General features: G+C 41.8%; 1 protein-coding gene across 1 annotated transcript; it reads left to right on the forward strand.

Annotated features, from left to right (window-relative positions):
* Window positions 1–6,076: 6,076 nt before the first annotated feature.
* On the forward strand, window positions 6,077–6,469 carry LOC118897087 (60S acidic ribosomal protein P1-like). The gene has a single exon (XM_036855904.1). The coding sequence runs from the start codon at window positions 6,092–6,094 to the stop codon at window positions 6,434–6,436; it is 345 nt and encodes a 114-aa protein (XP_036711799.1). The 5' UTR covers window positions 6,077–6,091; the 3' UTR covers window positions 6,437–6,469.
* The last annotated feature ends 7,279 nt before the right edge of the window (window positions 6,470–13,748 follow it).

The raw sequence follows: 13,748 nt of genomic DNA on the forward strand, positions 1-13,748 counted from the left end.
ATACAAGTTGGAAAAGAAGAAGTAAAACTGTCACTGTTTGCAGATGACATGATACTATACATAGAGAATCCTAAAGATACCACCAGAGAACTACTAGAGCTCATCAAGGAATTTGGTAAAGTTGCAGGATACAAAATTAATGCACAGAAATCTCTTGCATTCCTATACACTAATGATGAAAAATGTGAAAGAGAAATTAAGGAAACACTCCCATTTACCATTGCAACAAAAAGAATAAAATACCTAGGAATAAACCTACCTAGGGAGACAAAAGACCTGTATGCAGAAATCTATAAGACACTTATGAAAGAAATTAAAGATGACCCCAACAGATGGAGAGATATACCATGTTCTTAGATTGGAAGAATCGATATTGTGAAAATGAGTATACTACCCAAAGCAATCTACAGATTCAATGCAATCCTTGCCAAATTATCAGTGGTATTTTTTATGGAACTAGAACAAAAAATCTTAAAATTTGTATGGAGACACAAAAGACCCCATATAGCCAAAGCAGCCTTGAGGGGAAGAAAACAGAGCTGGAGGAATCAGGTTCCCTGACTTCAGACTATACTACAAAGCTACAATAATCAAGACAATATGGTACTGGTGCAAAAACAGAGACATAGATCAATGGAACAAGATTGAAAGCCCAGAGATAAACCCACACACCTATGGTCAACTAATCTATGACAAAGGAGGCAAGGATATAAAATGGAGAAAAGACAGTCTCTTCAATAAGTGGTGCTGGGAAAACTGGACAGCTACTTGTAAAAGAATAAAATTAGAACACTCTGTAACACCATACACAAAAATAAACTCAAAATGGATTAGAGATCTAAATGTAAGACCAGACACTATAAAACTCTTAGAGGAAAACATAGGAAGAACACTCTTTGACATAAATTACAGCAAGATCTTTTTTGATCCACCTCCTAGAGTAATGGAAATAAAAACAAAGTTAAATAAATGGGACCTAATGAAACTTAAAAGCTTTTGCACAGCAAAGGAAACCATAAACATGACGAAAAGACAACCCTCAGAATGGGAGAAAATATTTGCAAACGAATCAACAGACAAAGGATTAATCTCCAAAATATATAAACAGCTCATGCAGCTAAATATTAAAAAAAACAAACAACGCAATCCAAAAATGGGCAGAAGACCTAAATAGACATTTCTCCAAAGAAGACATACAGATGGCCAAGATGCACATAAAAAGCTGCTCAACATCACTAATCATTAGAGAAATGCAAATCAAAACTACAATGAGGTATCACCTCACACCAGTTAGAATGCCCATCATCAGAAAATGTACAAACAACAAATGCTGGAGAGGGTGTGGAGAAAAGGGAACCCTCTTGCACTGTTGGTGGGAATGTAAATTGATACAGCCACTATGGAGAACAGTATGGAGTTCCTCAAAAAACTAAAATTAGAACTACCATATGACCCAGCAATCCCACTACTGGGCATATACCCTGAGAAAACCATAATTCAAAGAGACACATGCACCCCAATGCTCACTGCAGCACTATTTACAATAGCCAGGTCATGGAAGCAACCTAAATGCTCATCAACAGACGAATGGATAAAGAAGTTGTGGTACATATATACAATGGAATATTACTCAGCCATAAAAAAGGAACGAAATTGGGTCATTTGTTGAGATGTGGATGGATCTAGAGACTGTCATACAGAGTGAAGTAAGTCAGAAAGAGAAAAACATTATATCGTATATTAACGCATATATGTGGAACCTAGAAAAATGGTACAGATGAACCGGTCTGCAGGGCAGAAATTGAGACACAGATGTAGAGAACAAACATATGGACACGAAGGGGGGAAAGCAGCAGGGGGATGGGTGTGGTGGTGGGATGAATTGGGCGATTGGGATTGACATGTATACACTGATGTGTATAAAATTGATGACTAATAAGAACCTGCTGTATAAAAAAATAAAATAAAATACAATTTAAAAATTAAAAAAAAAATCCTCCATATGATTCTAACATGCAGCCCAGGTTGAGAGTCATACCTTCTAAGCTTGTTGTCTGACACTGAAGTGATAATTTCCTGGAGCATTACTTCTCAAACTTTCATGTGCATACCGATTACCTGGGATCTTGTTAAAATGCAGACTCTGATTTAGTAGCTCTGGAGTGGGACCCAAGAATCTGTATTTCTCCAAGCTCTCTGCTGCTGCTGCACTGCTGGATCTGCTGGTTCATGGACCATGCTTTGCGTACCAAGGTCCTAGCGTTCTTGACAGGAAAGACAGGGGAATGTTGCAAGTCTGATGAGCTAACTTATTGATCTGGCTGCAATGAAACGAGAGACTAGAAGAGAGCATGAAAATTTTGTTCATAATTCAGTGACCCTACCCTGGGGTACATTCTCCTACCTCTGTCCTGGAATCTGACCTAAACAGATTAGTAACTTTTCTTAAAGCAAGGTGGGGTAGGGAGGAGAATGGTATAGGAACATCTTTCCCCAACAATGTTTGCAGTGATAAGAGGGGCAATATGAGGTTCATCTCTGCCTCTTTACTCTTCTTCCCTTTTCTAATCAATCCATGGCCAACTTTTGTGTTCTTTCTCTAGCATATCCTCCACTTTCTTCTTCTCTTCATTTCTGCTGTAACTATTGCATTTTGGTACCTCATCATCTAAGTTGTATGTCTGCCTCTAGTTTCTCTCTTGCCAAAATTGTCTACAGGCTGCTGTTAGGTTAATCTTCTTAGGAGATGATTCTGGTCATTCACATAATCTTATATAAAATAAATTTGTAATTCCTTAGCCTGTCCTGTAAGCCCAGCTCACTGTGTCCCCAAATGGGCTAGGTCCCAATCCCTGCAGACTTGCCATTTTCTGAATACATTAGACATGATTCCATTCATGCATCCATTCATTCATTTGTGCATTCATTCATTCAAGGAACATGACAACAGACATGCAGACAAAGAGTTGCGACATACTGTGATATTATCTGAGAGCATCAGGGAAGGCTGCATAGAGGTGGTGATATTTGAGCTTGAGTCTTCCAGGAGAATAGTTTTTCAGGTAGATAAATTAATTTTGAGTCCAAGAGACAGCAAATGCAAGCTTAGAGAGGCATGAAACAGAGGACATGTTGTTCAAAATGTACAAATGGTTTTGGTGTAGTGTTCGTTAGGAAGCTAGGTTAGGTAGGATAATATAGTGAGTGGACTAAGGCTGAGAAACTATGGAGCCATGAGATGCGTTTTAGGCAGCAGGGAATTTAGAAGATTTTATTCTAACAAAGCAACATTGAGATGTGCATTTTTCGCCCTTTGACATTTGCCTCTGTTGTTCTCTCTCTCTCTGGAATATTCTTTCTCCTCTGTTTTCCTGATGAGGGTCTACTCACTTGTGCTTTAGCTGAAATAATTTCCCCCTGCTCAATAGAATCAATCTTTCTTTCTGTACTTTGGACTCAAGTTATTTAGGTGACATGTGTGTCTTTGCCTAGATTTTAAGATATTTATACAGCAAATATTATGCTTTATTAATCTTTGAATCTCTTTACTCTTTAACACCTAGGCTTTCTCGTGGTACATGCTACCTGTTCAATAAACAGTTGTTGAATTAAACAGGATAGGAAAAGCCATGCCATCAATTACAGTTTAAGAATTCACCATCTCCACTCGTTATATTTGACTTGAGTGTTGATCAAAGGGTATTTACTAACAAAACCATGTATTCACTCTAGTGCTGTCTCCACAGAGACTTTGCTGCAGAGCAAAGGGTTGGGAGTTAAAAGGCCTCTTGCATCACAGCCAAATTGACGGCTTAATTTCTCCTGTCAGGGTTTCAAGTCCAGATGCTGGGTACCACCAAAAAGCACAGATGGATCTTCTTATGCCAGCTGGAAATGAACGAACAAAAGGATAGAAACAGCACCCACCATTTCACCTGCCTTTGCTATTAGCTCTTCGGAAACAACAGCTGTCTACCAGGCCATTCTCAACGCTGAGTGTGCATGGCATAATAATGGTAGTTATCATTTCTAGTGCACGTACCACAATTCAGACACTGGGCTAGGCATGTCCTGTAAATTTGCATGTAATATTTACAACAAACCTGCAAGGTAGACATTCACATTCCCTTTTCATAGATGGGGAGACTGAGGCAGTGAGTGGTTAAATAACACACCCAAAGTTGTTCAAAGGGTACCGGTGAGTGTTGGAACTGGGAATTAAGCTTAGGCTGTCTGACTCCAAAGCCCAGGTCTTTAACCATTCTGTCATATTGTCTCAAGGGATTAAAAAGGATGCTCTGAGAGTCAGGGAATGTGCTAGCAGGTGCAGGGAGGGCATGAAGAACTTCATGCCAACCAGGGGTCTTTAAATCTACACCCCCATTGTCATCAACTCCCATCGATGCAATAGCAGTGGGACACACAGGAGCATTTGAAAATGTTCCTATTGATTGGAAGTGAATAATTATTACCTTTTCTATATTGCGGATTCACTATCAGAAAGTAATAGCAGAAATGCTAAACAAGATTAATGGCCATGTTTCATTATTTTTAATGCAAACTATTGATTTTAAAGTGGTGTAAGGTATGGCAGTTTATTACAATAAAACAATAAAATAGACTATATGAAATAATTGAGAATAATCTTTTCCCTTTTTTTGCTGAGGCTATGGGACATAATGTGCCGTGCATGTTCAGGCATTTATGGCGAGCTCTATCCAGCGATGGCAGTTTAAGCACTCTATAAAGAAGCACTTTGGAACCAGAGTATTATAAATAATCGGCAATAAAGCTGGTAAATGGGCCTTTAATTTGATTCCATTATGTCACAGGATCACAAGGACCAAGGGGGCCCAGCACCAAAAACACTAACTGCTGAGCAGAACACTAAGGTAAGTACATCAGATGGCCTCAAGGTGGCCTTCCCACCAGGGAATTTTCAGGTAAGAGCTGGACCATTGGAGTCCGGATGTGGGGTAATACGTTACATGTGAACCGATGCATCTACGGTCAATGACCCCCCACTCCCATCACAAGAGTCTAGTCTCCTAACAGTCTTCCTCACCAGGCTTTGTTTCTCCTCTACTTTCATTCACTTTATCCATTTCCAGAGCTAACAGTCGACACCCTCCGGAGCAATTTCTCTCTGGACTCATTCATTCTGCTGATTAGGGCCTTAGAGGCTGTTGAAATAATGTATGACTTCATCGCCAGAAACAGACCCTAAAGGATGAAGGAGGGGACAGGCCAACTGTACATGTTATGTTAATCAGGCCACACCTGGAGTAGTGAATGCAGGTCTACAGCAAACTCCAAAAGCAGGTTAACGCTGGACACACTGAGGAGAGAGAAGGCTGATGAGGAGATGAAGGTAAAATCATGGCAAATGAAGCGTGTGGTTGGACCTGTGGTCGTTGGAACTAAAGGAGACTCAGACAAACGTAAGATTTGTTGGCTAATATTTAAAAGGCTGACATATGAAGGAAGATTTAGGCTTGTTTTGTGAAGCCCTAGAAGAGAGAAATTTGGTGTCAGCCAGACATGGGCTTGGGTCCTATCTGTCTACTTATAGCTGTGCAAACCTATGCAAGTGAGTGAATCTTGCTGGGGCTCAATTCGTTTGTCTGTACAATAGAGAGAATACTAATACTTACCCCACAGGGTTTAGGGGTGAATCAAGTGAGACAAAACAGAGCAAGTGCTTAGCACAGTGCTTGGTACAAAGCAAGAACTCAACAAACACTAGCTTAAAAAAATAAACACCGACGATAACAAAAGGAAAACTGGAAGGCCGATGGCACCTTTTTTTGAGGAGTTGGAACAGACATAGTTGACGCTGAAATTGGGGTCAAGAGGGTTTGAACTAGCTCCATAAAACTAGTCAAAGCATTTGGGAGATCCAATTTGAGTTTGGAGTGGGAAAGTCAGACAATTCTTTTCCTTTAAAAGTATAGTGGATTAGCTTTTCCTCAGCTGCCGCTAAGGTGCTCTGTCCTTCCGAGGAAGCTAAGGCCAAGTTGGGGTGAGTCCCTCACTTCATCCGGCGACTAGCACCGCATCCGGCAGCCCCTGCCTAACACTCGCCCACACCATGGCCTCTGTCTCGGAGCTCGCCTGTATCTACTTGGCCCTCATCCTGCATGACGATGAGGTGACGGTCACGGAGGATAAGATCAATGCCCTCATTAAAGCAGCCGGTGTAAATGTTGAACCTTTGTGGCCAGGCTTGTTTGCAAAGGCTTTGGCCAATGTCAACATCGGGAGCCTCATCTGCAACGTGGGGGCAGGTGGACCTGCCCCAGCAGCTGGTGCTGCCCCAGCAGGAGGTCCTGCCCCCTCCACCACTGCTGCCCCAGCTGAGGAGAAGAAAGTGGAAGCAAAGAAAGAAGAATCTGAAGAGTCTGATGGTGACATGGGCTTTGGTCTTTTTGACTAAACCTCTTTAGTAACACGTTCAATAAAAAGCTGAGCGCAAAAAAAAAAAAAAAAGGTATAGTGGATTAAAAAATGAAAGCCAAATTTAGTCCAATTTTAGATGCAAGCATGGGGCCAGAGGCAAAGCCAAGAGGAGGGATAAACAAGGGAATGGGGAGAAAGTGAGAAGAAGGGGTAGAAACGAGAGGTGACAACTGGTTCTTAAGACTTTCATGAGTTGTCTGTGGCTCACTTCGGTGGCCTCTGATTACGTAGTGAGTAGGATGGTTGGCTCTTAATAGTCTTAAGCTTAGAGTGGGTACCAAAAGACAGATTCCAAGTGGGTATGAGGAAGACATTGCTAATTGGGAGGCAGTATACTACAATAGGTGATGGCAGGAAGTAGCATGCTAGTTAAGAGCACAGGCTCTGGGGCCAGACTGCTCAGGTTCTAGCCCTGACCACTCCAGTTCGACCTGCCTCACCTCTCTTTGCCTCCACTTCCTCATCTGAAAAACAGGTATGATCATGAAATCTACCTCTTTAGTTGATAAGGATTTAATGAAAATGATGCATATAATGATAGTAATGATGGTATGGGTTTCCACACATGAGTCTAGGGTCAGCAGCTGAAAGTAGAAGGGCTTTGATTAATTTCACCACCCATATTTCTGAGCAGCAAGCCATGCCCATTTCCCTGGGGTGAGAGCCTATTGTTTATTCCACTACCCACGGCAGAAAGGACATTGATTAAAAATAAATTTTTGCTTTAAAAAAAAAATGCCAGGGACATCTGGGGCTAGGGTTCAATTACAAGAACGTGCTTCAAAGAGCGATTTGGAGGAAGTGGTCCCTTCCCAGCCAGGATATATATATATATATATATATATATACACACACACTGATCACAATGGAAGCTGAAATTATTGAGGGCAGTTTTAACCCCTGATCCTGGCAGAGCTTTGTATCATCTCTTTCTAGACTCTCATCCTCTTCCAAAACTCACGGAGGTATTGAAGGTGGGACTGGGAGTTGTTGTATTCTTTGCAGCCTGGGTCCTTTCTCCTTCTTTCTACCAAGGAAAACCTATTAGATCCCATATCCTCTAGGGTCATCCAAGAGATCTTCCCATACCCCTCTTTGCTGCTCTACTTCTCTGAAGTCCTTTAATTTTATGGAACACAAACCCAGGAGTCCGGTCAGACCACTAGAGTTTGTTGTTTTGCCAAGATGCAAACCTGTACCTTGACCTTGTCTCCGAATCCTCATGTCCCAACCCCACTCATCACTCACAAAAAGTCCTCCAACTTAAAACTGAGTGTAAACACTGTGTGAGCAAGGAGCCCTTCTGCTTGGTCTCTCCTAACCACTAGCACCAGTTACCTTGGGTATGTAACTTTTTCTCCCTGAACCACAATTTTCATTTATTCAGGGATGGTAGAGTTTCATTGAGCAGATTATGAGCAAGTGTGGAAGACAGTGTCTGTTGTCTAAACAACAGCTACCTCCCCTTATTCCACTTAACAGAACCCCAGCACCAAGCTCTAGGTGATGGAACATGGTCGATCTAAGTGAATAATTTCATATCCACCCTTTACTCTCTCAGCCTACCCCCCGCAGGTAAAGAAGGCCCCCCATGCAGATATGGCCAAGGAGACACAAGGGGAAGTCAGCCAGAGTGTGGTTCTAGGAAAACTCTAGTTTTCCTGATGAAAATGACCTGAGGCTCATCTTTCTTCCCTTCTTCCTGCACTGAAGGCTGACTTGCAGGCCCTGGTATTACTAAGCCTCTGAACAATGCCAGCTGACACCTACCTTGACACTCATAATATGAGAAACATAAGCCTCTGTTCATTTAAGCTATTCCTAGTCAGGGTTTTAATTACTTGCAGCCAAAAACATCCCTAACTGATATTGGGAGGGGGGTTGAATTTTAGGCTGAGGAAACTAGTTAAGCAGAAATGAAGAGATATGAAAGTGGTTAGTGTATAAGGGGAAGAGAGGATGCTATGGGATAGTGTTAGGGAATAGATGGGCAAGATGGAGATGAAACATAGTGGGAGGTTGGGTCAATTTAGAAGACTGAACAGCAGCTGTTCTCAATACTGGCTTGCACATTTGAATCACCTGGAGAGCTTTATAAACTGAGGCATGCTCAGGCTCCTCCCTATGAGATTCAAAAGGAATTGATTTGGGGTAAGGACAGGGCATCCGCAGTTTAAAAAATCTCCTAAGCATTGAACATCAGGGCTGAGGACTACCGCCTCGTAAGGCATCACATGGCCAGGTCCCTAGCTTCCTGTCCGCCTTCACTTCTCTCCCTTGAGCAGGAGGCTCTCAACACACTGCCCTTCTTGAGCACATCGCAGGGTTTCTCACCTCCTACTCAGGCTCCAAGCTTTACCCAGATTGTCACGCCTTCAGACTCCAGAGACCTCCCCCAGCCTCCTCATACCAACCTAAGTGGGATGTCCTCTCTTATTCTCTTATAGTAGTGTTTATTTCTTAACTAGATAGTTCAAAGCTATATATTTATTTTTGTGCTCTTTGTTTATTTACTTATTTATTTCTCTACTGTGAGAGCAAATGTTGTTGCCCATTTTAATCACTGCTATATCTCCCAATACTTTGTACAATATGCCTGCCATATACTGGGTATTAAATAACTATTTGTGAAGTGAATTAATAAAATAAAGGCTCTATGTGTCAGACTCAGTTGTATAATGGCAATTTCTGCAGTCACTGGAGGGAAACAGTCACATTAGTGCTTTATCAAAGGGCTCCGGTGTGCCTGTGGAGGGAAAGACTGGAGCAAAATGGGGAAGGGACACTAGTCAGAAGATTATTTCAGCATCATAGGAAAAGAGATGGGAACAAGCAGACACATTCAGCCGTATGTACCCAGCTCTGTGCCTGACACCGAACAACCCAAGAATATCTGGAAAGTGAAGGAATGGAGGGCTGAATGAGTACTGATGGAAGAGAGTTTTTATACAGAGCAGAATTTAATAGAGCAAGAGCTCTCTGCATTTTCAAAGAGAGGAAAGGATGCAGAAAGTGTGCACGAGGGTATGATAGATTAATTTTGTCAAATTCATCGCACCTTTTGCAGACATTAAGAATTTTATGAGAGTCCTCAGCTAGTGCATGTAGTGGAGGACAGCAGGTTAAGGCAGCTTGTGGCATTTTGTTTTCTTTCTTTGTTAGTAAAGGGAGAATTTAAATGAGTGTAACCTTTGATGATCTGGCAATTGTAAAAATCAACCTACCAAAGTTCAGGCAGTGTCAGATGCAGAGACACCCTTTCCAAACAGCTCATTTTCCCAGACCTTTCTCTGTCAAATGTCAAAGCCCAAATGAGTTTGTTTGGAAGGCAAATTACACGTTGCAAGCAGTCATTTTCCGTAGTGGGTGACTTCTATTTTGAATAATTAAATAATACAGCAACAAAAATACTCTTGTCTTCAAGTCTAAACATAAGGGTACATATATGTAAAAGTGTCCTCCTAGTCCCTGGACATTGGAGGGTTCAGGTCTTGAATCAGACATCAATAGTAATCTACCCAGAATTAATCATTATTTAAGGACTGCAATCTGTTTGATGTAAAGGCTGAGTTGTGAGCACAATTTTAATGGGACAAGAGAAGAGAGAGAAATTATTTTTTTTCTGGAAGGGGAAGGGGAACAGGACAAGGTACTATGAAAGATTAAATTAATGGGTAGAGCTTGGCCTGTGAAACCAAAGGGAAATGGTTTCTGGAAAGGCGTGGCTGTCCTCATCCTCATCCCCATTCTCATCCTTGCCCTCCTCTTCCTTATCTGCACAATACAGCCCTCACATTTACATCACAGTTTAATATTCAGAAAGCGCAAAGTGAGTTGACCTGTTCTGCATGTAAGCAGAGAAGGTCTTACTACCATCCTTTAGCATATGAGGAAACTGAGGCTCAGAGAAATAAAGTGGTCCATTAGATAGCCCAGCTGGTAAGGAAGGAAGTCCAGAGGGCAGTGTCAGGGATATCTCAAGTGTTCTGACATCTGCGAGACACTGTGTGGTAAGGAAGGCAGTAAAGAGTGTAGACTCAGAGAGAGTATGCATATGCCCAAACTCATCAAAATTTACATTAAATATGTAAAGCACTGTATATTATGTAGACCTCAATAAAGCTGGAAAAAAAGAACGAACTCTGTATCTAGATGTGTGGCCCTCAGCAACTCAAATTATATTGACTCCTCCCAACACTGCTTCCTGATTCAGGTGCTCAAATCTCTCACCTGGAACTCTCCAGAAGTCTATTCACTGATCTCCCAGACTCCAGTCTGAAGCTCACTCTTATCCATCCACCACCGTACAATGAAACTAATCATTCTAAAACATCTACTTGTCAAGATCAAATCATGCCCTTTTGTAACTCCCTATCTTCCCATAATCAAATCCTAACCTCCCAAGCCTACTCATAAAACCACCAAGATCTGAAACCATCTACTTTTGAACTTGGCTTCTCCCAAATTCTTTCAACTCCTGGAGCCCTAAGCTCTAGTTGTTCAATGAGTTAGAACGTGTAAAATGCTTAGAACAGGGTCTGGCACGTGGTAAGTGCTAAAAAAGTGTTAGCTACTATATTTCTATTACTTTTATTATCAGTATTCCTGTCTTATCAGCACCTGGATTTCCCAACAAGCATCATGTTCTCACCCTCCATGCATTTACACATGCCTCTCCTTCATCTGGTTAACTCTAGATCTGAAAAACTTTGCTCAGATGTTGCTCCCTTTGGAAAAACTTTCTTGACTTCATCCAGAAGAAAGTGGTACCACGTAAAGTGCTCTGTGCTTCTCATATGGACACGTTTATCAGTTTGTATTGTAATTCTATTATTTGCTTTTCTGGCCCATGCTTCTTCCCTGGCCAACAAAGACTTGCAGTTTTCTCTATAACTGTACTTAGCATGGTGCTTGGCACAAAGTACATTCTCAGTATATGGTTGTTAACCTGTCAATGATGTGGCTGAGACGAAATGAGTGGCTCTAGATGTCTATTTCTTGAAGTACTGTGTTTGGAGATCTAAATACACTGTAAATGCCCTTCATTCTCTGTTCTTTTTTGAAAACATTAACTGTGGATAGGCTGGTTATTTATTCTACTTAATTTTCAGCCACCATCTTCCACACCAGTTAGTAAGTGTGTAATAAATGGCTGTGGCTCTGATCTCGTGGCTCCCTGGGGATGAGGGCAGGCTGGCTGCGTGGCTTGAGGAAGGGACTAAAATACAGTAGCTCCAAAGAGTCCCCAAAGGGCCATTCCAGTTGATTAGGCTATAAGTGTGAGGTGGAGCTACATGTGCAGCAGAGAAGGGAACTAGATTCTTCAGGACTGCAGCACAGAGGCAGAAATACTCACACACACACACACACATTCCACACCATACTTTAAAAGTCTTTGCCCAGCTTCTGCTTTCCAACATCTATTTCACAAATATTTTTGCAACCTATTCTGTGGACCAGCCACTGGGTGAAGAACTAGTAGTGAGCAAAACAGGATGCTTGCCCTCATGGAGTTTGCAATCCTGTAGGGAGACAAATTTGAAATAAGTAGTTGAGTCCAGAGATAAATGCTATGAGCTCATATGATGATGAAGATGATGGTGATGATAAAATTAGTACTCATTTGTGTGTGTTTACTATAGAGGAGGCCCGGTACTAAGCGCATTATATGTATTTTCTTGTTTAATCTTGCTGATGATGGTATGAGATATATGCCACTATCCTGGTTAAAAAATGAGGAAACTGAGGCTCAGAGAAGTTATGTAACTTGATGAAGTTCAGCTGCGACTCCGAATTAAGTTTATTCTCTCCAAAAACCAAGCTGAGAGGAGATGGGAGTTGAAGGGAAAGAAAAGAGAATGCAGAGTAAAGGGATTAGGAAAAGTGAAGGCACTTTTCTTCAGAAGGTAAGCAACTTAGGAAATGCCAGGAAATCAGAGGTGCCCTTAGATCCTGTGGGTAGATGTATGTCTGGGGCATCCATTACAATGGCTGTTACCAGACCAAATGTGGGTGAAAGGGAAACACAGCCATCCAAGAATCCAGCCACATAGAGAAAAGGTCTGGGGTCAGGCATGCAAAGATGCCAGTGTTACCATGCCAACAGCAATGGTACAGGGAGAGAGATGTACCAGCACTGGGGGCTGGTGATTATTGGGGTTGGCAGAAGAGTTACCATCATGGTCCAGGGCACTACTTAGAAAACCTACTCACCATGGGTAGGTTTTTGATTTACAGGCAAATTGTTAAAATCCTGGGTTTTCATGGCAGCTCTTCCTAGATTTTTTAGATGGAGAAATGTGTAGGGACCAGAGACTTGTCCGGAGTCTGACAACGAGTTAGTGGCGGAAAAATGACCAGGAGCACAATCCATTTTGCTCTTTCCTCTTCGTCTACAGGAGGAAGGGCTGCTTCTGCTCTGTGTTCTGGCCAGCGCAGCCAAGAGTCTCCATGGCTACCTGCGGCTTGGCCCACAGTTACATTCTCTCCTGTTTCCTCTGTTTTTGGATTTTTCACTATGCCTGCCTGCTGGCAGGTGCAGAGGCCATCAGAGAGCCTGCTGGTCCCACCTGCTCAGGCTGTACCTGAGCTCCTGGTCCCAGCAGTACTTCTTGGAGTGGGCCTCTGGCCAAAGCAAATGCCAGCCCTGTACCAGAGGGACTGGCCTTTAGGGCCCTGACTGGCAGGCCCTGGACATTCTCCCTCTTTCTCTGTCCATCCTCCCCTACCTTCTTGGCAGACCAGAAAGTCCCTGGTGAGAGAATCCAGCTCTGGGCCAGTGATGTTTTGCTAGGACAATACATTCGGAAATTATATCTTCCTTAAAAAAGTGTATGATGGTCAAAAGTATAGAAATCAAACTATAAACTACTGTTGTAGAGGAGGGTTATTTTCCAAAATAGCTAGAAAATAAATAAAACTCATATGTGTCTCTAATTTTAGAAAAAATCTTCTCCCACAATGTATTTTCAATATTTCATATATGCTTTTTGATTTTGATTTTCCTCCACAATTAAGTATAAAGCCAATTGGATTAAGGGCAATTAAAATCAGAAGTAATAAAACGATAAGAAGAACCACAAAACAACCAGGTATCATGCATTGAAGACTTGTGATATGATTGATATGTCGTTCAAATTTTCATGACAAATTCAGGATAAACATAATATTGTTCTAAATTTGCAGATGAGAAAACAGAGGCACCAACAGGCTGCATAGTTCACCACAACTCACACAATTTCTGAGAGGCAGAACTGGAATTTAAATCTAGATCAGTTAACTTCTGAGCC

The sequence above is a fragment of the Balaenoptera musculus genome, chromosome 6 (assembly GCF_009873245.2).
Source record: "Balaenoptera musculus isolate JJ_BM4_2016_0621 chromosome 6, mBalMus1.pri.v3, whole genome shotgun sequence".
NCBI classification, from domain to species: domain Eukaryota; kingdom Metazoa; phylum Chordata; class Mammalia; order Artiodactyla; family Balaenopteridae; genus Balaenoptera; species Balaenoptera musculus.

Bases quoted from the DNA above. Each gene is read 5' to 3' on its own strand.
- LOC118897087 (XM_036855904.1), top strand. From the start codon at position 6,092: ATGGCCTCTGTCTCGGAGCTCGCCTGTATCTACTTGGCCCTCATCCTG.